Below are 21,509 nucleotides of genomic sequence, written 5' to 3' on the forward strand. Positions count from 1 at the left end.
AATAGAATACAATAGAATAGATATAAATATATATATATAATAGAATAGATGATGATAGAATAGAATTGATGAAGAGTGAATAGACTAAGATAGAATAGAATTCATGAAGATAGGATAAAATAAAATTGATGAAGATAGAATAGAATAGAATACAATACAATAGAATAGAATATACCAATATAGAATAGATGAAGATAGAATAGAATAGACTTCAGTGCATCAGAACACAAATAACAGTCTTGACTAGATGGAGAGGATAGAATAGAATAGAATAGACAAAGTCCAATAAAATATGAGTGTGTGTGTGTGTGTGTGTGTGTGTTTGTGTTTGTGTGTGTGTATAGTATAACTTTAACTAATAAAATATATCATATATCAGATAAATGTGTATTTTATACAGTAGGCAAGTATATTCAATATTTATATTAATATACATATTTTTTCTTATCAGTCCTATGACCCATTTTTGAGTTATGACCCACCAGTAGAGAACCATATTAACATAAATAAAATAATACAAAATAAGTAATATAAAAATATAAGCACTGTAAATTGAACAGTGGTGTGGTGCTGCAAAACAGGAGGATCTAATTGTGGATCTCATGAGAGAGGGAGAGAGACGGAGAGAGGGAGAGAGACGGAGAGACAGGTGTCATGACGGGGAATGCAGTTGGTGTGTGCGTGTGTGTGTGTGTTGCATGTGCGTAATGTGCTGTTTGCATGTGTGTTCATGAGAGAGAGCGCGAGGGAGAGACAGTAACCCTGATCAAATGTGCTGCATGTGACGTCATCCAGCATCCATTCCGCCGTATCCTTGGAGAAATCATTCCATGGTGACTGGTTGCTATAGAAATGCTCGTTTCCATCCAAGTTCCAGCGGAATAACGTGGTGTGCGCTCGACGTGGCATGTCAGTGAGGACGGACTCCATGGAGAAGCTTTTGTTCCTGTGTGGAGGGAGCGGAGAGCCGGTATCACTGCTCAGTATTCATCATTCCTGCCTGTCTCTGTGTGTGTGTGTGTGTGTGTGTGTGTGTGTTAGAGAGGCAGATGTTTGGGAATGTTCTGAATCGGGTCTTTGGTCGTTTGCCGTGTTCATGTGTCTGTGAAGCGCAGGACCCCTGGGGTTCGTGTCCCCGCTGATCACTGTCTGTTGCTCTGATGATGTGCATGTGTATTCCAGCCTCACAGACAGACGGATGAGACTCCTGATGTCGACCTGCTCGCTCATTACTGTGTGTTTGCCGTTAGAAAACCTGTGGATCTGTGTGTGTGTGTGTGTGTGTGTCTCCGTCTCTCTGCTCAGAGGGTTGGTTTGCATACAAATAGAGAAGTCAAGATTCAGTCCGACACTAGATTAGAATAGTCTGTTCTGTTTTGATGTTTTGCAGTCTACTCTACTCTAGTCTGCTGTTATCTGTTCAATTCTGTTCCATTTTATTCTAGTCTAGTCTAGTCTACAGTACTCCTATCCATCTAGTCTAGAACTAAGTCCTCTTTTATTCTATTCTATTCGGTTCTATTCTATTTTTATATTCTGTTATTTTCTATTCAGCTGTACTCATTCTCTTCATCTGTTCTATTCTGTTCTATTCTATTCTGTTCTGTTCTATTTTATTCTATTCCTATTCCCTCCATTTAGTCAAGACTGTTGTTTTCTGTTCTGCTGCAATTTTGTCTATTCTATTCTAGTTATTTCTATTATTTTATATTCTGTTCTTTTCTATCCAGCTGTACTCATTCTCTTCATATGTTCTGTTTCTGTTCTACTGCACTGAAGTTCTTCTATTCTGTTCTATTCTATTCCATTCTTCTATTTTATTTTCTATTCTAGTCAAGTCATCTAGTTTATTTTCTCTTCTATTCTATTCTATCTTCTACTCTATATTTATCTGTTCTATTATATTTTCTATTCTAGCTTCATTTGTTCTATTCTATTTTCATCTATTGTATTCTATTTTCATCTGTTCTATTCTAATTTCAACTGTTCTATTATATCTTCATCTGTTCTATTCTATTTTCTACTCTATCTTTATCTGTTCTATTATATATTCTATTCTATTCTATTCTATCTTCATCTGTTCTATTCTATTTTCACCTATTGTATTCTATTTTCATATATTCTATTGTATTCTAATTTCATCTGTTCTATTCTATTTTCATCTATTGTGTTCTATTTTCATCTATAGTATTCTATTTTCATATCACCTATTCTATTCTAATTTCGTCTGTTCTATTATACATTTGTCTGTTCTATTTTATTCTGTCTTCATCTATTCTATCTTCATCTGTTCTGTTCTATTCTATCTTCATCTATTCTATTCTACCTTCATCCATTCTATTCTATCTTCATCTGTTCCGTTCCATTCTATATTCATATTTTCTATTCTATTCTATTCTCCAGTAAGTATCTGGGCTGTGGTTGATGTCAATGTTTTACGGAGGTAACAGGTCACCAGCTGCAGTTTCAGTAAACAAGACAACTGTAAAATGGCAAAAGACCCTTTAAAAAGCTCCTGCTGAATGGAGTTCATTGAATTTGTGCTGTTTTCCTGGGCTTTGGCTCTTCAGGGACTGAATCTCAGCTCTGTGTTCAGTAGGGCAGTAGGCGACGGTCTGTACGTCTGCAGGAGTGTGTGTGTGTGTGTGTGAACGACTGTAATGGTGTTATTACCTCCAGCTCATGTAGGGAATTATCAGTGTGTATCTCGAGAGCTCTCGGGGACGGAGCTTGCGTGCTTTTTATTTCAATATGTATCCGTTGCTATTTTGCCGCCCGCTTCATTAATTTTGCCATGACGTGTTCGCTAATGTGTTTAACCTCATACCTGCTCAGGAGGGTTCAAACACGCCAGGTGCACGTGTCGACCGCGAGTCCCTGTGGATACTAAAGACACGAACGACTCGACACAGAAACACATGTGACCTTACACACACACACCATAACCTCTACAGTCTCATGGTAGGTGAAGAAAGGCAGCTTTGCTCTTGAGGGATTCTCACTTTGAGACAGATTATTGCAATATTTGGCTGCAAAGTCAGGTGAAAAAAAATCCCACAGATGCACATTGCAGGAAGAACCCGAGCCACATCTACAGATCAGAAGATCAGAGACTTGAGCATTGCCGTAGAAAAAATAAATATTAAGTCTTTATAGACAAAAAGATGAGAAATGCAGAGAAGAAATCTTTGTTTTGTTTTGCTGAGATGAAACTGTTCTTTTAAGCTTTAACTCAGTGTTTTGTTGTCTTCTCTCAGGTAAATGTTGAGGACAGAAGCGACATGTTACCTAAATCCAGACGAGCTCTCACCATTCAAGAGATCGCAGCGCTGGCTAGATCTTCACTTCACGGTAAAAACACACAGATCACGGCTCTCTCGATTACTTTCATTGGTTTCATTGACAATAACTGTGATCCTACACCCAAACCATATTTAAAGCATATTTAAATACATAAGTAGAGAATTATTTGTGATTAAAATTTTTGTCTTCGTAATCTGTCAATGAAATGTAATAATTAATTTGCTCTGTGATTGTCTCTTAAAACAACTTTCTGTTTCCTAAAGTCATAGATCGCACGGGATGCTGGTTAATGTTAAAGGATTAGTTTTAGAATTAAAATTTCCTGATAATTTCCTCACCCCATGTCATCTAAGATGTTCATGTCTTTCTTTCTTCAATCAAAAACAGAAATGAAGGTTTTTGATGAAAACATTCCAGGATTTTTCTCCATATAGTGGACTTCAATGGGGTTCAACGGGTTGAAGGTCCAAATTTCAGTGCAGCTTCAAAGAGCTCTACAGGTGGAAGTACCGCGGTAGGGTGAAAAACTCATTTTTTCCTCCAACTTCAAAATCGTCCAACATCGTTGTTTTACCTCTTTTTGTAAAGGTCATTTGACTTTGTCTTTGCACATTCGCTTTGTAAACACTGGATCGGTACTTCTGCCTACGTCACACGTGATCTTTCTAACATGATTACGTAATTCGTAGAGCATCGCAGAGCAGTGCAAGATGAGCTTTTCTGGTTCAAAAGTATATATTTTTTATTTTTTTAGAAAATGGCCGATGGTTTCTCTAGATAAGACTCTTATTCCGCATCTGGGATCATGTAGAGCTCTTTGAAGCTGCACTGAAACTGACATTTGGACCTTCAACCCGTTGAACCACATTGAACTCCAGGAGAAAAACCCTGGAATGTTTTCCTTCATTTCTTTTCAACTGAAGAAAGAAAGACATGAACATCTTGGATTACATGGAGATGAGTAAATTATCAGGAAATTTGAATTCTGAAATGAACAAATCCTTTAATGTTAACCAATAGTCAAATACCTGTTTAGTTTATTTTAAGCTGCTCTTGTAGATGTTGCACCTTATTAAAATCTTGTCAATAGTTAACAGTAATTCAATGATGATTAATGGTAGTGTAATAAAAGTTACAGCAACAATGGAAAAATAACAATAGATTTGATAATCAAGCATCTCCACTGGGACACATTGAGGTGCTGTATTGTTCTCATAATGTAGGTCATTTTGTCTCCACAAAGATCACAAAACCTGACCCTCACACACACACCTTACATAGAGATACAAGAGATCTTCACGGTAAACACACACGCGTGCTTTTCACTGCACGTGACGAGTCCTTTGTGTCGCACTGACTGACACCGTGACATTGGCCTGCATTAGTCCTCATGTATTATGCAGCTTTCTGGTCGCTGACCCCTGCGTTTGTGTGCAGGTATCTCACAGGTGGTCAAAGATCATGTGACGAAGCCCACGGCGATGGCGCAGGGGCGCGTGGCCCACCTGATCGAGTGGAAGGGCTGGTGTAAACCCACCGACACTCCCAGCGCTCTGGAGTCCCACCTCACCTCATACTCTCATCTGTCCGAGGGCGAGCAGGAGGCGCGCTTCGCTGCTGGTCAGTGACCTCCAGACAAACTGTCCTTATTTAATCACGTTACTATAGGGTTGTGATTAGAGTTTGTTTTGTTTCAGGGTTAGTTGCATGTAATTATGCATAATTTATAGTGTAACATTGACACTATAAAATAAAGTGTTACCAAATTTTCACATTACGATAATTGCTTATCATGGTATACAGTATTGAAATAAGCTAAAATTCTATCCAAAGTGCGTGACATGGAGGCGCCGGTGCGATCACTTGCATTTTTTGTAATCAACTTAAAATATGCCGTCATTTTTGGTCATACAGATAAGAGTAATACATAATTCTAAACTGTAAAGTTTCTTTTATTTGTGTAAACTCACAATAACAAAACTTTGACGATGAGCTTTCTGCTGTCTCAGTCTCTGTGAAGTTGAGCTCGTCAAAAAAATAAACCAAAACTCAGCATATACTTGCCTCACAGACATGAGAAATATATCTATAGAAAGCTTGAAATGTCAAGCGATTGTCAATCTGATAATATTGTTTTCTGCTTGAATTGGTTATGTAATCTGTAGGAAACGTACATATAAGCGTGTTCACTACTGCGGAGATGACGAGTCAGCATCATCAACTTCATCTCTGCAGCCTCAAAACACAGAAAACATGCTCAATAAATTATTAAAATGTTTAAACAGTTGTTTTTTCACGACGCGTTCATAATCATTACTTTTGCTGGTGCGCTTTGGCATGCTTTATGTGTGTAATTGAGCGCTGATTAGGCTATGTAATATGTAGGCAATTACAGACTCATTATTATGATTTATATGGCTAATTAATATACATGTGCGATTAGTCGACTAATCGCTTAAATGCGCTAGTGTTGTCAAAAGTACAAAGTCAAGTCGACAATGACATTTTAAACAGGTGACAATACCAATATTTCCCTTTATCATTTTGAGCGCTGTTAAACAGATTAGTAAACACCTCTGATTGGCCATTGTGTTCACGTGCTCAACAGATATGTCTGTGATTGGCTACAATGATCAACACTTCAAAAGACATCTTTGAGGGACGAAGGTCAGTCAGAGAGCCTATGATGACCCCTGTCCATCGGTGAAAGCACCTACAAGCACCTTTTGGACAGTTGTAGCCTAATGGTTAGAGAGTCGGAGTTGTAACCCGAAGGATGTTTCGAGTCTCTGTACTGGCAGGAAATGTACAAACCCCGATTCCAAAAAAGTTGTGACACTGTACAAATTGTAAATAAAAACAGAATGCAATGATGTGGAAGTTTCAAATTTCAATATTTTTTTTCAGAATACAACATAGATGACATATCAAATGTTTAAACTGAGAAAATTTATCATTTTAAGGGAAAAATAAGTTTTAAACTTCATTGCATCAACACATCTCAAAAAAGTTGGGACAAGGCCATGTTTACCACTGTGTGGCATCCCCTCTACTTTTTATAACAGTCTGCAAACGTCTGGGGACTGAGGAGACAAGTTGCTCAAGTTTAGGAATAGGAATGTTGTCCCATTCTTGTCTAATACAGGCTTCTAGTTGCTCAACTGTCTTAGGTCTTCTGTGTCGCATCTTCCTCTTTATGATGCACCACATGTTTTCTATGGGTGAAAGATCTGGACTGCAGGCTGGCCATTTCAGTACCCGGATCCTTCTTCTACGCAGCCATGATGTTGTAATTGATGCAGTATGTGGTCTGGCATTGTCATGTTGGAAAATGCAAGATCTTCCCTGAAAGAGACGATGTCTGGATGGGAGCATATGTTGGATATACCTTTCAGCATTGATGGTGCCTTTCCAGATGTGTAAGCTGCCCATGCCACACGCACTCATGCAACCCCATACCATCAGAGATGCAGGCTTCTGAACTGAGCGCTGATAACAACTTGGGTTGTCCTTGTCCTCTTTAGTCCGGATGACATGGCATCCCAGTTTTCCAAAAAGCACTTCAAATTTTGATTCATCTGACCATAGAACAATTTTCCACTTTGCCACAGTCCATTTTAAATGAGTCTTGGTCCAGAGAAAACGCTTGTGCTTCTGGATCATGTGTAGATATGGCTTCTTTTTTGACCTATAGAGTTTTAGAAGGCAACAGCGAATGGCACGGTGGATTGTGTTCACCGACAATGTTTTCTGGAAGTATTCCTGAGCCCATGTTGTGATTTCCATTAAAGTAGCATTCCTGTATGTGATGCAGTGCCGTTTAAGGGCCCGAAGATCACGGGCGTCCAGCATGTTTTTCCGGCCTTGACCCTTACACACAGAGATTGTTCCAGATTCTCTGAATCTTTGGATGATATTATGCACTGTAGATGATGATAACTTCAAACTCTTTGCAATTTTTCTCTGAGAAACTCCTTTCTGATATTGCTCCACTATTTTTCGCCGCAGCATTGGGGGAATTGGTGATCCTCTGCCCATCTTGACTTCTGAGAGACACTGCCACTCTGAGAGGCTCTTGTTATACCCAATCATGTTGCCAATTGACCTAATAATGCAAATTGGTCCTCCAGCTGTTCCTTATATGTACATTTAACTTTTCCAGCCTCTTATTGCTACCTTTCCCAACTTTTTTGGAATGTGTAGCTCTCATGAAATCCAAAATGAGCCAATATTTGGCATGACATTTCAGAATGTCTCACTTTCAACATTTGATATGTTATCTATATTCTATTGAGAATAAAATATAAAATTATGAGATTTGTAAATTATTGCATTACTTTTTTATTCACAATTTATACAGTGTCCCAACTTTTTTGGAATCGGGTTTTTAGGTGTGGGAATTAAAATCGGAACCAGAAAATTTCTCCCAACTCCCAACCTTACCTAAACATCGTTGCAGACCAGGTGGACACTGCAGAAGTCATATGATGCAATAAATAATCATTCTGTTGCATTAAAGCTGCCCAACCCAGTCTGATTAATGGAGAAATCACTCCTTTGGTCTCTTTTTTAAGAGGACACTCGGATTATTGCAGAAGTAAAAGCAGCTTTAAAAAAATGAAAGTGTAAAAGAGTTCTAGAAGTTTACTGTAAAGCAGATGTACTTAATTTAAGCTAACAAATAATACCTAATTAATGATGATTACTAAAAATGTGAAAGGGAAGATAGGCAATAAATAAAGTGAGCCAAGGAATAGTGAAAGTTAACAGGCTAGTGAAGTAATCAGACTTAACTCCACTTCCTTAAGAATTCACTCATTTCCTCACAATTCCCATCTGCACCTCTGAACTTTCCCAGCATGAGGAAGAGGTTAGACAGGAGCCCGTCTGCTTTCCTCAGCTCGTCTCTCTGAAGGTTACTTTCTGTTGCTCTCTGCTGTGACGAAGCGTTTTCTCTCAGCGACGGCATGATGAATTACGGGCAAACCTGAGAGGAATTCATTCATTGCTCACTCGCTCTCTCTCTGTCAGTCAATGTCATAGGATTTCCCTTTTCATAAAGTGACTAAATATTCATGTCATTTTGTTTGTCTGTGAGTTTTTTGTGTGTACAGTATATGTCCTTGTCAACGTGTGTGTTTGTCTGTTTACTGCAGAAACACACACACACACACACACACACACACACACACACACACACACACACACACACACACACACACACACACACACACACAGTGACGCGGTTGGTGGAATTGAATTCTAGGAAAACTGCCAAACCTCAACAAAACTTGCTGTGTGTGAGTGTTTGCTGACGAAGCCTTAGCAAAGGGTGAAAGATGAATGGAAGGATGAATCTCTGAATTAACTTGTGTTGAGAGAGAGAAAGAGAGAGAGAATATATTCATTAATCTGTTTGTTCTGTTTGTAAATTCTGACTCAACCGATCACATTAGGGGCGGGGCCATCTGTTTGACTGACCAATGATAGACAGGGGAAGGGTTTTAATACTCTGATTATTTTTGCAGCGGCATAGAAATTGAGTTTGTTTTTTGTGAAATTCATTAATTGCTAATTTCCTTACAGGTTCATGCTTGTTAGTGCTGGTTTAATGCTGGTCATCCGAGTTATTCAGATGCAGCTGGTTTACCAAAAAGTTTTTATTATTATTATTTTGCTTTTGCATTTTTGCTATTTTATTTATTTTTTTAATGTTATTTAATTTAATTTAATGTTATTTTATGTTGCACCTATTGAGATTTTAATTGTTACTTTGCTTTATTTTGTTTCACTTTTATTGAACTTTATTTATTTTGCGCCTATTGAAGATTTCAATTATTTTGCATCTATTGAAATTAATTTTGCTTTATTTTATTTTAATTGTCATTTTTATCTTATTCTATTTTGCACCTATTGAGTTTTATGTTATTTTGCTTTATTTTATTTTAGTTATTTTATTTTAATTGTTATTTTACTTTATTTTATTTTATTTTAGTTTTGCTTTTATTTTTTGTATTTTTTATATTATTATTTTGCTTTTGTGTTTTTGCTATTTTATTTTTTAATCTAATTTAATTTACTGTTATTTTATTTTGCACCTGTTGAGATTTTAATTGATATTTTGCTTTATTTTGTTTCACTTTTATATTTATCTTATTCTATTTTGTGCCAACTGAGATTTTAATTGTTATTTTGCTTTTATAATTGAAACTTTTGAAATTGTAATTATTTTGTTTTTTGATTCATTGCATATATATATATCTGCTTGCACTATTTTTATTTTACTTTATTGTACTTATTTTAAAATTTCACATTGTACGCAGATGTACACTTCTGTGGTACAAATATATTTTTTGTCCTGCAATTAAACCATAGAAACATCGAGAGCTTTAATTAGCTAATTGCCTCTATAACTCAATCACCACACATATGTGAGCATGTCTGGACAGAGCTGTGTGTGATATGAGCTGCTCAGCAGTGGTGAGGTCACTTCTTGCTCTCTGCGGACACTACTATGATGTCATAACAATTTCAGATGTAGGCAGTGTTCCATTTCGAATGACCTGTCAATCAAATGTGGGTTCTATGTGGCAGCCAATAAGAAGAGTCTATCATCCTGTCTCCACAGTGACACATCACACCCTCTGCTACATTTGTTTAAATTACTGCAGTGCCTAGCAACCAATATGTGTGATCTAGTTATAAATGATGCATGTAATTTCTTTAATTGTATGTGTATTTATCAGGGGTGGCAGAGCAGTTTGCCATTGCGGAGGCAAAGCTTCGTGCCTGGTCTTCAGTGGATGGTGACGAGTCTAACGATGATTCTTACGATGAAGATTTTCTACCTGCGAATGATCCCGTTACACAGAGCACAGGTACACAGACACAAACACACTCTAAAATCTGATCGGCTGATCAAAGTCAGTGTTCAAAAACACATGCACACCTCTTCATGGATTTGACGTCTATATGGATGCACCAAGTTGCTATTTATTTCAATATTGTTAATGGATGTAATGATTTATTGATTTGTTATAGTATCTAAGTAATATTCTTGAGTTGTTTTTTTTTTATTATTAAGGCTAATGGTGCGTTTTTCTTTTTCTCCCCCCCTCAAACTAAACGCAGAAATGCAGCACAGACATTATTGTCCTAGTGCCCTACTTTCATTCAGAAAACATCTCTTCCCCCCTCCCCGCCTTTAGTTTTGCTCTCCGCCGCTATTTGATATCTCAGCATTCATTTCTCCTGCAAGTTTAATGTGCTCTGCTGCGGCAGACCGTAGAGAGAGAGAGGGAGAAAGAGAGAGATTGAAGGGAATAAAGTTGCACCACATCCAGCTTGTTTCTTTGTACAGCTACAGTTTGCAAGTTTACACCATGTTTCATGATACAAAACATTTCCAGTGCCAATTAAAGGGATGAAAAAAAATTGTCATCAATTACTTGCGCTCATGATGTTCCAAACCCATAAGATTTTAATGAAATCTGAGAGATTCCTGTCCCTCCATTGACAGTCCATGCAACTATCACTTTGTCTCTTCAAAATCTTAAAACTAATCCATATAAATTAAGTGATTTAGTTCAAATTTTCTGAAGAGACTCGATTGCTTTATATGATGAACCAATTAAATTTAGGCTTTTATTCACATATAACCATTAATCAGCGAACATAAACAGATGCGTAACACGAGAATGAACCTCATTGGTTCTTGTTGAAGCTCAAACGTGCTGCGTAACATGAGAATGAACCTCATTGGTTCTTGTTGAAGCTCAAACGTGCTGCGTAACACGAGAATGAACCTCATTGGTTCTTGTTGAAGCTCAAACGTGCTGCGTAACACGAGAATGAACCTCATTGGTTCTTGAGAAGCTCGAATGTGCTCCGTAACACGAGAATGAACCTCATTGGTTCTTGAGGAAGCTCAAACGTGCTGCGTAACACGAGAATGAACCTCATTGGCTCTTGAGAAGCTCAAACGTGCTCCGTAACACGAGAATGAACCTCATTGGTTCTTGAGGAAGCTCAAACGTGCTGCGTAACACGAGAATGAACCTCATTGGTTCTTGAGGAAGCTCAAACGTGCTGCGTAACACGAGAATGAACCTCATTGGTTCTTGCTGAAGCTCAAACGTGCTGCGTAACACGAGAATGAACCTCATTGGTTCTTGCTGAAGCTCAAACGTGCTGCGTAACACGAGAATGAACCTCATTGGCTCTTGTTGAAGCTCAAACGTGCTGCGTAACACGAGAATGAACCTCATTGGTTCTTGCTGAAGCTCAAACGTGCTGCGTAACACGAGAATGAACCTCATTGGTTCTTGCTGAAGCTCAAACGTGCTGCGTAACACGAGAATGAACCTCATTGGTTCTTGCTGCAGCTCAAACGTGCTGTGTAACACGAGAATGAACCTCATTGGTTCTTGTTGAAGCTCAAACGTGCTGCGTAACACGAGAATGAACCTCATTGGCTCTTGTTGAAGCTCAAACGTGCTGCGTAACACAAGAATGAACCTCATTGGTTCTTGAGGAAGCTCAAACGTGCTGCGTAACACAAGAATGAACCTCACTGGTTCTTGAGGAAGCTCAAACGTGCTGCGTAACACGAGAATGAACCTCATTGGTTCTTGAGGAAGCTCAAACGTGCTGCGTAACACAAGAATGAACCTCATTGGTTCTTGAGGAAGCTCAAACGTGCTGCGTAACACGAGAATGAACCTCATTGGTTCTTGAGGAAGCTCAAACGTGCTGCGCAACACGAGAATGAACCTCATTGGTTCTTGCTGCAGCTCAAACGTGCTGCGTAACACGAGAATGAACCTCATTGGTTCTTGTGAAGCTCAAACGTGATGCGTAACACGAGAATGAACCTCATTGGTTCTTGTGAAGCTCAAACGTGCTGCGTAACACGAGAATGAACCTCATTGGTTCTTGCTGAAGCTCAAACGTGCTGCGTAACACGAGAATGAACCTCATTGGTTCTTGCTGAAGCTCAAACGTGCTGCGTAACACGAGAATGAACCTCATTGGTTCTTGAGGAAGCTCAAACGTGCTGCGTAACACGAGAATGAACCTCATTGGTTCTTGTTGAAGCTCAAACGTGCTGCGTAACACGAGAATGAACCTCATTGGCTCTTGTTGAAGCTCAAACGTGCTGCATAACACGAGAATGAACCTCATTGGTTCTTGCTGCAGCTCAAACGTGCTGCGTAACACGAGAATGAACCTCATTGGCTCTTGTTGAAGCTCAAACGTGCTGCATAACACGAGAATGAACCTCATTGGTTCTTGCTGAAGCTCAAACGTGCTGCGTAACACGAGAATGAACCTCATTGGTTCTTGCTGAAGCTCAAACGTGCTGCGTAACACGAGAATGAACCTCATTGGCTCTTGTTGAAGCTCAAACGTGCTGCGTAACACGAGAATGAACCTCATTGGCTCTTGTTGAAGCTCAAACGTGCTGCGTAACACAAGAATGAACCTCATTGGTTCTTGAGGAAGCTCAAACGTGCTGCGTAACACGAGAATGAACCTCATTGGTTCTTGTTGAAGCTCAAACGTGCTGCGTAACACGAGAATGAACCTCATTGGTTCTTGTGAAGCTCAAACGTGCTGCGTAACACAAGAATGAACCTCATTGGTTCTTGTTGAAGCTCAAACGTGCTGCGTAACACGAGAATGAACCTCATTGGTTCTTGCTGAAGCTCAAACGTGCTGCGTAACACAAGAATGAACCTCACTGGTTCTTGTTGAAGCTCAAACGTGCTGCGTAACACGAGAATGAACCTCATTGGTTCTTGAGGAAGCTCAAACGTGCTGCGTAACACGAGAATGAACCTCATTGGTTCTTGCTGAAGCTCAAACGTGCTGCGTAACACGAGAATGAACCTCATTGGTTCTTGAGGAAGCTCAAACGTGCTGTGTAACACGAGAATGAACCTCATTGGTTCTTGCTGCAGCTCAAACGTGCTGCGTAACATGAGAATGAACCTCATTGGTTCTTGTGAAGCTCAAACGTGCTGCGTAACACGAGAATGAACCTCATTGGTTCTTGTTGAAGCTCAAACGTGCTGCGTAACACGAGAATGAACCTCATTGGTTCTTGTGAAGCTCAAACGCGATGCGTAACACGAGAATGAACCTCATTGGTTCTTGCTGAAGCTCAAACGTGCTGCGTAACACGAGAATGAACCTCATTGGTTCTTGTGAAGCTCAAACGCGATGCGTAACATGAGAATGAACCTCATTGGTTCTTGTGAAGCTCAAACGTGATGCGTAACACGAGAATGAACCTCATTGGTTCTTGCTGCAGCTCAAACGTGCTGCGTAACACGAGAATGAACCTCATTGGTTCTTGCTGCAGCTCAAACGTGCTGTGTAACACGAGAATGAACCTCATTGGTTCTTGCTGCAGCTCAAACGTGCTGCGTAACATGAGAATGAACCTCATTGGTTCTTGTGAAGCTCAAACGTGATGCGTAGCACGAGAATGAACCTCATTGGTTCTTGTTGAAGCTCAAACGTGCTGCGTAACACGAGAATGAACCTCATTGGTTCTTGTGAAGCTCAAACGCGATGCGTAACACGAGAATGAACCTCATTGGTTCTTGCTGAAGCTCAAACGTGCTGCGTAACACGAGAATGAACCTCATTGGTTCTTGTGAAGCTCAAACGCGATGCGTAACATGAGAATGAACCTCATTGGTTCTTGTGAAGCTCAAACGTGCTGCGTAACACGAGAATGAACCTCATTGGTTCTTGCTGCAGCTCAAACGTGCTGCGTAACATGAGAATGAGCCTCATTGGTTCTTGTGAAGCTCAAACGCGATGCGTAACATGAGAATGAACCTCATTGGTTCTTGTGAAGCTCAAACGTGATGCGTAACAAGAGAATGAACCTCATTGGTTCTTGCTGCAGCTCAAACGTGCTGCGTAACACGAGAATGAACCTCATTGGTTCTTGTTGAAGCTCAAACCTGCTGCTTAACGCGAGAATGAACCTCATTGGTTCTTGCTGCAGCTCAAACGTGCTGCGTAACACGAGAATGAACCTCATTGGTTCTTGAGGAAGCTCAAACGTGCTCCGTAACACGAGAATGAACCTCATTGGTTCTTGAGGAAGCTCAAACGTGCTGCGTAACACGAGAATGAACCTCAATGGTTCTTGAGGAAGCTCAAACGTGCTGCGTAACACGAGAATGAACCTCATTGGTTCTTGTTGAAGCTCAAACGTGCTGCGTAACACAAGAATGAACCTCACTGGTTCTTGTTGAAGCTCAAACGTGCTGCGTAACACAAGAATGAACCTCATTGGTTCTTGAGGAAGCTCAAACGTGCTGCGTAACACAAGAATGAACCTCATTGGTTCTTGAGGAAGCTCAAACGTGCTGCGTAACACGAGAATGAACCTCATTGGTTCTTGAGGAAGCTCAAACGTGCTGCGTAACACAAGAATGAACCTCATTGGTTTTTGAGGAAGCTCAAACGTGCTGCGTAACACAAGAATGAACCTCATTGGTTCTTGAGGAAGCTCAAACGTGCTGCGTAACACGAGAATGAACCTCATTGGTTCTTGTGAAGCTCAAACGTGATGCGTAACACGAGAATGAACCTCATTGGTTCTTGTTGAAGCTCAAACGTGCTGCGTAACACGAGAATGAACCTCATTGGTTCTTGCTGAAGCTCAAACGTGCTGCGTAACACGAGAATGAACCTCATTGGTTCTTGCTGCAGCTCAAACGTGCTGCGTAACACGAGAATGAACCTCATTGGTTCTTGAGGAAGCTCAAACGTGCTGTGTAACACGAGAATGAACCTCATTGGTTCTTGTGAAGCTCAAACGTGATGCGTAACACTAGAATGAACCTCATTGGTTCTTGTTGAAGCTCAAACGTGCTGCGTAACACGAGAATGAACCTCATTGGTTCTTGCTGAAGCTCAAACGTGCTGCGTAACACGAGAATGAACCTCATTGGTTCTTGTGAAGCTCAAACGCGATGCGTAACACGAGAATGAACCTCATTGGTTCTTGCTGAAGCTCAAACGTGCTGCGTAACACGAGAATGAACCTCATTGGTTCTTGAGGAAGCTCAAACGTGCTCCGTAACACGAGAATGAACCTCATTGGTTCTTGCTGCAGCTCAAACGTGCTGCGTAACACGAGAATGAACCTCATTGGTTCTTGCTGCAGCTCAAACGTGCTGCGTAACACAAGAATGAACCTCATTGGTTCTTGAGGAAGCTCAAACGTGCTGCGTAACACAAGAATGAACCTCATTGGTTCTTGAGGAAGCTCAAACGTGCTGCGTAACACGAGAATGAACCTCATTGGTTCTTGTGAAGCTCAAACGTGATGCGTAACACGAGAATGAACCTCATTGGTTCTTGTTGAAGCTCAAACGTGCTGCGTAACACGAGAATGAACCTCATTGGTTCTTGCTGAAGCTCAAACGTGCTGCGTAACACGAGAATGAACCTCATTGGTTCTTGTGAAGCTCAAACGCGATGCGTAACACGAGAATGAACCTCATTGGTTCTTGCTGAAGCTCAAACGTGCTGCGTAACACGAGAATGAACCTCATTGGTTCTTGAGGAAGCTCAAACGTGCTCCGTAACACGAGAATGAACCTCATTGGTTCTTGCTGCAGCTCAAACGTGCTGCGTAACACGAGAATGAACCTCATTGGTTCTTGCTGCAGCTCAAACGTGCTGCGTAACACAAGAATGAACCTCATTGGTTCTTGAGGAAGCTCAAACGTGCTGCGTAACACAAGAATGAACCTCATTGGTTCTTGAGGAAGCTCAAACGTGCTGCGTAACACGAGAATGAACCTCATTGGTTCTTGTGAAGCTCAAACGTGATGCGTAACACGAGAATGAACCTCATTGGTTCTTGTTGAAGCTCAAACGTGCTGCGTAACACAAGAATGAACCTCACTGGTTCTTGTTGAAGCTCAAACGTGCTGCGTAACACAAGAATGAACCTCACTGGTTCTTGTTGAAGCTCAAACGTGCTGCGTAACACAAGAATGAACCTCACTGGTTCTTGTTGAAGCTCAAACGTGCTGCGTAACACGAGAATGAACCTCATTGGTTCTTGAGGAAGCTCAAACGTGCTGCGTAACACGAGAATGAACCTCATTGGTTCTTGAGGAAGCTCAAACGTGCTGCGTAACACGAGAATGAACCTCATTGGTTCTTGCTGCAGCTCAAACGTGCTGCGTAACACGAGAATGAACCTCATTGGTTCTTGTTGAAGCTCAAACCTGCTGCATAACGCGAGAATGAACCTCATTGGTTCTTGAGGAAGCTCAAACGTGCTGCGTAACACGAGAATGAACCTCAATGGTTCTTGAGGAAGCTCAAACGTGCTGCGTAACACGAGAATGAACCTCATTGGTTCTTGTTGAAGCTCAAACGTGCTGCGTAACACAAGAATGAACCTCACTGGTTCTTGTTGAAGCTCAAACGTGCTGCGTAACACAAGAATGAACCTCATTGGTTCTTGAGGAAGCTCAAACGTGCTGCGTAACACAAGAATGAACCTCATTGGTTCTTGAGGAAGCTCAAACGTGCTGCGTAACACGAGAATGAACCTCATTGGTTCTTGAGGAAGCTCAAACGTGCTGCGTAACACAAGAATGAACCTCATTGGTTTTTGAGGAAGCTCAAACGTGCTGCGTAACACAAGAATGAACCTCATTGGTTCTTGAGGAAGCTCAAACGTGCTGCGTAACACGAGAATGAACCTCATTGGTTCTTGTGAAGCTCAAACGTGATGCGTAACACGAGAATGAACCTCATTGGTTCTTGTTGAAGCTCAAACGTGCTGCGTAACACGAGAATGAACCTCATTGGTTCTTGCTGAAGCTCAAACGTGCTGCGTAACACGAGAATGAACCTCATTGGTTCTTGCTGCAGCTCAAACGTGCTGCGTAACACGAGAATGAACCTCATTGGTTCTTGAGGAAGCTCAAACGTGCTGTGTAACACGAGAATGAACCTCATTGGTTCTTGTGAAGCTCAAACGTGATGCGTAACACTAGAATGAACCTCATTGGTTCTTGTTGAAGCTCAAACGTGCTGCGTAACACGAGAATGAACCTCATTGGTTCTTGTGAAGCTCAAACGCGATGCGTAACACGAGAATGAACCTCATTGGTTCTTGCTGAAGCTCAAACGTGCTGCGTAACACGAGAATGAACCTCATTGGTTCTTGAGGAAGCTCAAACGTGCTCCGTAACACGAGAATGAACCTCATTGGTTCTTGCTGCAGCTCAAACGTGCTGCGTAACACGAGAATGAACCTCATTGGTTCTTGCTGCAGCTCAAACGTGCTGCGTAACACAAGAATGAACCTCATTGGTTCTTGAGGAAGCTCAAACGTGCTGCGTAACACAAGAATGAACCTCATTGGTTCTTGAGGAAGCTCAAACGTGCTGCGTAACACGAGAATGAACCTCATTGGTTCTTGTTGAAGCTCAAACGTGCTGCGTAACACGAGAATGAACCTCATTGGTTCTTGCTGAAGCTCAAACGTGCTGCGTAACACGAGAATGAACCTCATTGGTTCTTGCTGCAGCTCAAACGTGCTGCGTAACACGAGAATGAACCTCATTGGTTCTTGAGGAAGCTCAAACGTGCTGTGTAACACGAGAATGAACCTCATTGGTTCTTGTGAAGCTCAAACGTGATGCGTAACACTAGAATGAACCTCATTGGTTCTTGTTGAAGCTCAAACGTGCTGCGTAACACGAGAATGAACCTCATTGGTTCTTGCTGAAGCTCAAACGTGCTGCGTAACACGAGAATGAACCTCATTGGTTCTTGTGAAGCTCAAACGCGATGCGTAACACGAGAATGAACCTCATTGGTTCTTGCTGAAGCTCAAACGTGCTGCGTAACACGAGAATGAACCTCATTGGTTCTTGAGGAAGCTCAAACGTGCTCCGTAACACGAGAATGAACCTCATTGGTTCTTGCTGCAGCTCAAACGTGCTGCGTAACACGAGAATGAACCTCATTGGTTCTTGCTGCAGCTCAAACGTGCTGCGTAACACGAGAATGAACCTCATTGGTTCTTGCTGAAGCTCAAACGTGCTGCGTAACACGAGAATGAACCTCATTGGTTCTTGCTGAAGCTCAAACGTGCTCCGTAACACGAGAATGAACCTCATTGGTTCTTGCTGAAGCTCAAACGTGCTGCGTAACACGAGAATGAACCTCATTGGTTCTTGCTGAAGCTCAAACGTGCTGCGTAACACGAGAATGAACCTCATTGGTTCTTGTTGAAGCTCAAACGTGCTGCGTAACACGAGAATGAACCTCATTGGTTCTTGCTGAAGCTCAAACGTGCTGCGTAACACGAGAATGAACCTCATTGGTTCTTGAAGAAGCTCAAACGTGCTGCGTAACACGAGAATGAACCTCATTGGTTCTTGTTGAAGCTCAAACGTGCTGCGTAACACGAGAATGAACCTCATTGGTTCTTGTTGAAGCTCAAACGTGCTGCGTAACACGAGAATGAACCTCATTGGTTCTTGCTGAAGCTCAAACGTGCTGCGTAACACGAGAATGAACCTCATTGGTTCTTGCTGAAGCTCAAACGTGCTGCGTAACACGAGAATGAACCTCATTGGTTCTTGCTGAAGCTCAAACGTGCTGCGTAACACGAGAATGAACCTCATTGGTTCTCACACGTCATCATATAAAGCAATCAAGTCTCTTCAGAAAATTTGGACTAAACTGCTCAATTTATCTGGATTCGTTTTATGATCATTTTATGAACTTTTTGAAGCGTAAAAGTAGGAGTTGCGTAGCTGTCAATGGAGGGAAAGAAATCTCTCTCATTTCGATAAAATATCTTAATTTGTTTCGAAGATGAATGAAAGTCTTACAGGTTTGGAATGACATAAGAGTGAATAAATGATGACAGAATTTAAATTTTTGGGTGAACTAACCCTTTAAAACAATGATAAACTATTTGCCAGTCGGGTGAGGAAAAATAAACTTAATTCTTTCTCTGAAAGTCTTGCTATTTTACCACATTGCTTCCCAATACAAATATATAAACATTCTTAAAACAAACATATTGATTAAAATCTTTGCAGTGCTTTGATTCTAACACACCTGTTGTCTCCTCAGATCTGTCCTCGTACCCTCATTACCTGAGGGATCTCTTACACACTCAGGTGTGTCAGGCTCACCTGCGGGGTCGAGGTCTCTGTGAGGCTGAGAGCGGGGTGGGAGCTGACCTTTCACCTCCTGTGGGTTCACCGGGGTCGCCGTCGGAAACGCTCTGCTCCAGCATGTACAGCTTGGACGAGAGACACCCGTTGCTGCGGGACCTCGGCCGCCACGTGGACTCGCCCACCGCCGACCTCACCGCCAAGATTCTCGGTGCTCTTCAGGGAGGGGAGGAGCTACTGTTGGCCCGCCTACACAGGGCGGGGCACAGACGAGGCCACTCCCCCTGTTGCTTGGAAACATATTCCGAGACATTCGCAGACGAAGACACGCCTTGTAAGGACTGTGGAGGCGGAGTCTGCCTTCCGCCTGAATATTCCACACGTAGAAAGGTGTCGGACGTGGCCTCGTCTGGCATCGTCTCGCTCGACGAGGAAGACGTGGACGCGGAGGAAGAAGAGCAAGAGGAACAGTGACGTCTCTCAGCCTGACGTGACGTGCATGTTTATTTTGGACTCCGCCCACTAATTTGCATTTTGCTCCGGGCATCACTTGCTCTCGTGGTTTGAACTTTTAACTCTGTTTTTTCGTTATTGACTTTCAACGCGAGACTGAATTTTGGTTCTCAGGCTCTCAAAAAAAAAAAATGCATCTTGATGAACTAAAAAACAAAAACTTATGAGGTTTCGCAAAAAGGAGGAACATAAGACTGACGTCGACCTAATTATCGCTGCATGTATTGCAAGTGCCGAACTGAACTTAAAATCATAAATGTTTGGATCTGGACGTCCAGTTGTTTAGCACGGTTTGTGGATTTGGCTGTTGTATAATCCTGCTCCTTATGTGACATCAGGCCCCATTGCATTCTGGGTCTTGATCACATGACGCCTGTTCCCTGGTCCCCGGTTGCATCTTTTGGGCATGGCTTGCTGATTACGTCAAACTCACTATCTGATCTGTCACTGTCTCTTATGAAGCGACGCACGAATGCAGAATGTTTATACCGTGACAGAAAGATGTATTTAAAAACATAGAATGCGTAAGAATACTGACGATCAAGTTATGCTTTTATTATTATTATTATTATTATTATTATTAGGTAACACTTTATTTTACAGTATCCTTGTTACACGTGTTACATGTACTTATTATATTAATAACAGTAAATTATGCATGATTACATGCAACTAACCCTAAACCAAACCCTAAACCTATAGTAAGTACATGTCGTTAGTTATTATTAATTAGTACTTAATTTTATACTTAAACTGAAACAAGGACATCTCAAAATAAAGTGTTACCTATTATTATTATTATTATTATTATTTTTATTATTATATGAAATTTGATTCATAGACTTGAATGGAACTTTTTCATGTTTGGTTTTATTTCTAAAAGCATTATTGTCTTAAGACGAACACAATGAATGTTTAGGAGTTGATCCAGTGTTGTGGAATCGATGTGAGTTTCGCGCCGTTTGAAGGACTTATGGAGAGTTGCTCTATTTTTGTACTGTGTGGTTTTTGCGGTGAATTGCCTATTTGGACTAAGTGAGTAACGCTGTGGTTTGTTCACAAGATGCTTGTTGATTGCTTTCTTTCTTTCTTTATTTCTCTCTCTCTTTTTCCGTCTCTGAATTATCACTGTGTGATATTGTCTACATCAGGAAAAAAAAATAATACTAATGTGAAAAAGAAACAAATGGCCCTTTTTCTTTATTTGTCTCTGGAGAGGGAGTTTGTGTGCTGTATAATTTTGTTACTGTCGTACGTCCTTGTTTTGTTCTTTGCGTTCGGTAAATGTCAAGCACTCGCTCTTTTTCTATAAGGGCCACTTTTATTCTCAGACATTCCCTTGTTACCATGGAGATCCATGATTCACAAAGAAATTATGGCTATAGTCAATCAGACAATTCTGACAATCTAATTAGCCCACTAACACACACACACACACACACACACACAAACACACAAAATATCACAGCAAAGACACATGTTTCTTGCACTCCTGCCCTGAGT

General features: G+C 41.0%; 1 protein-coding gene across 1 annotated transcript; it reads left to right on the forward strand.

The window, feature by feature from the left end:
* Window positions 1-3,281: 3,281 nt before the first annotated feature.
* On the forward strand, window positions 3,282-19,967 carry fam131ab (family with sequence similarity 131 member Ab). The gene is made up of 4 exons (XM_067366224.1): window positions 3,282-3,351; window positions 4,741-4,923; window positions 10,050-10,181; window positions 19,450-19,967. The coding sequence occupies exons 1-4, from the start codon at window positions 3,282-3,284 to the stop codon at window positions 19,965-19,967; spliced, it is 903 nt and encodes a 300-aa protein (XP_067222325.1).
* Window positions 19,968-21,509: the final 1,542 nt, after the last annotated feature.

This window comes from Chanodichthys erythropterus, chromosome 17, assembly GCF_024489055.1.
Source record: "Chanodichthys erythropterus isolate Z2021 chromosome 17, ASM2448905v1, whole genome shotgun sequence".
In the NCBI taxonomy this organism is placed as follows: Eukaryota; Metazoa; Chordata; class Actinopteri; order Cypriniformes; family Xenocyprididae; genus Chanodichthys; species Chanodichthys erythropterus.

Bases quoted from the DNA above. Each gene is read 5' to 3' on its own strand.
- fam131ab (XM_067366224.1), top strand. From the start codon at position 3,282: ATGTTACCTAAATCCAGACGAGCTCTCACCATTCAAGAGATCGCAGCG. The intron at 3,352-4,740 runs GTAAAAACACAC...GTTTGTGTGCAG, and splicing joins GGCTAGATCTTCACTTCACG to GTATCTCACAGGTGGTCAAA. The intron at 4,924-10,049 runs GTCAGTGACCTC...TGTATTTATCAG, and splicing joins GGAGGCGCGCTTCGCTGCTG to GGGTGGCAGAGCAGTTTGCC.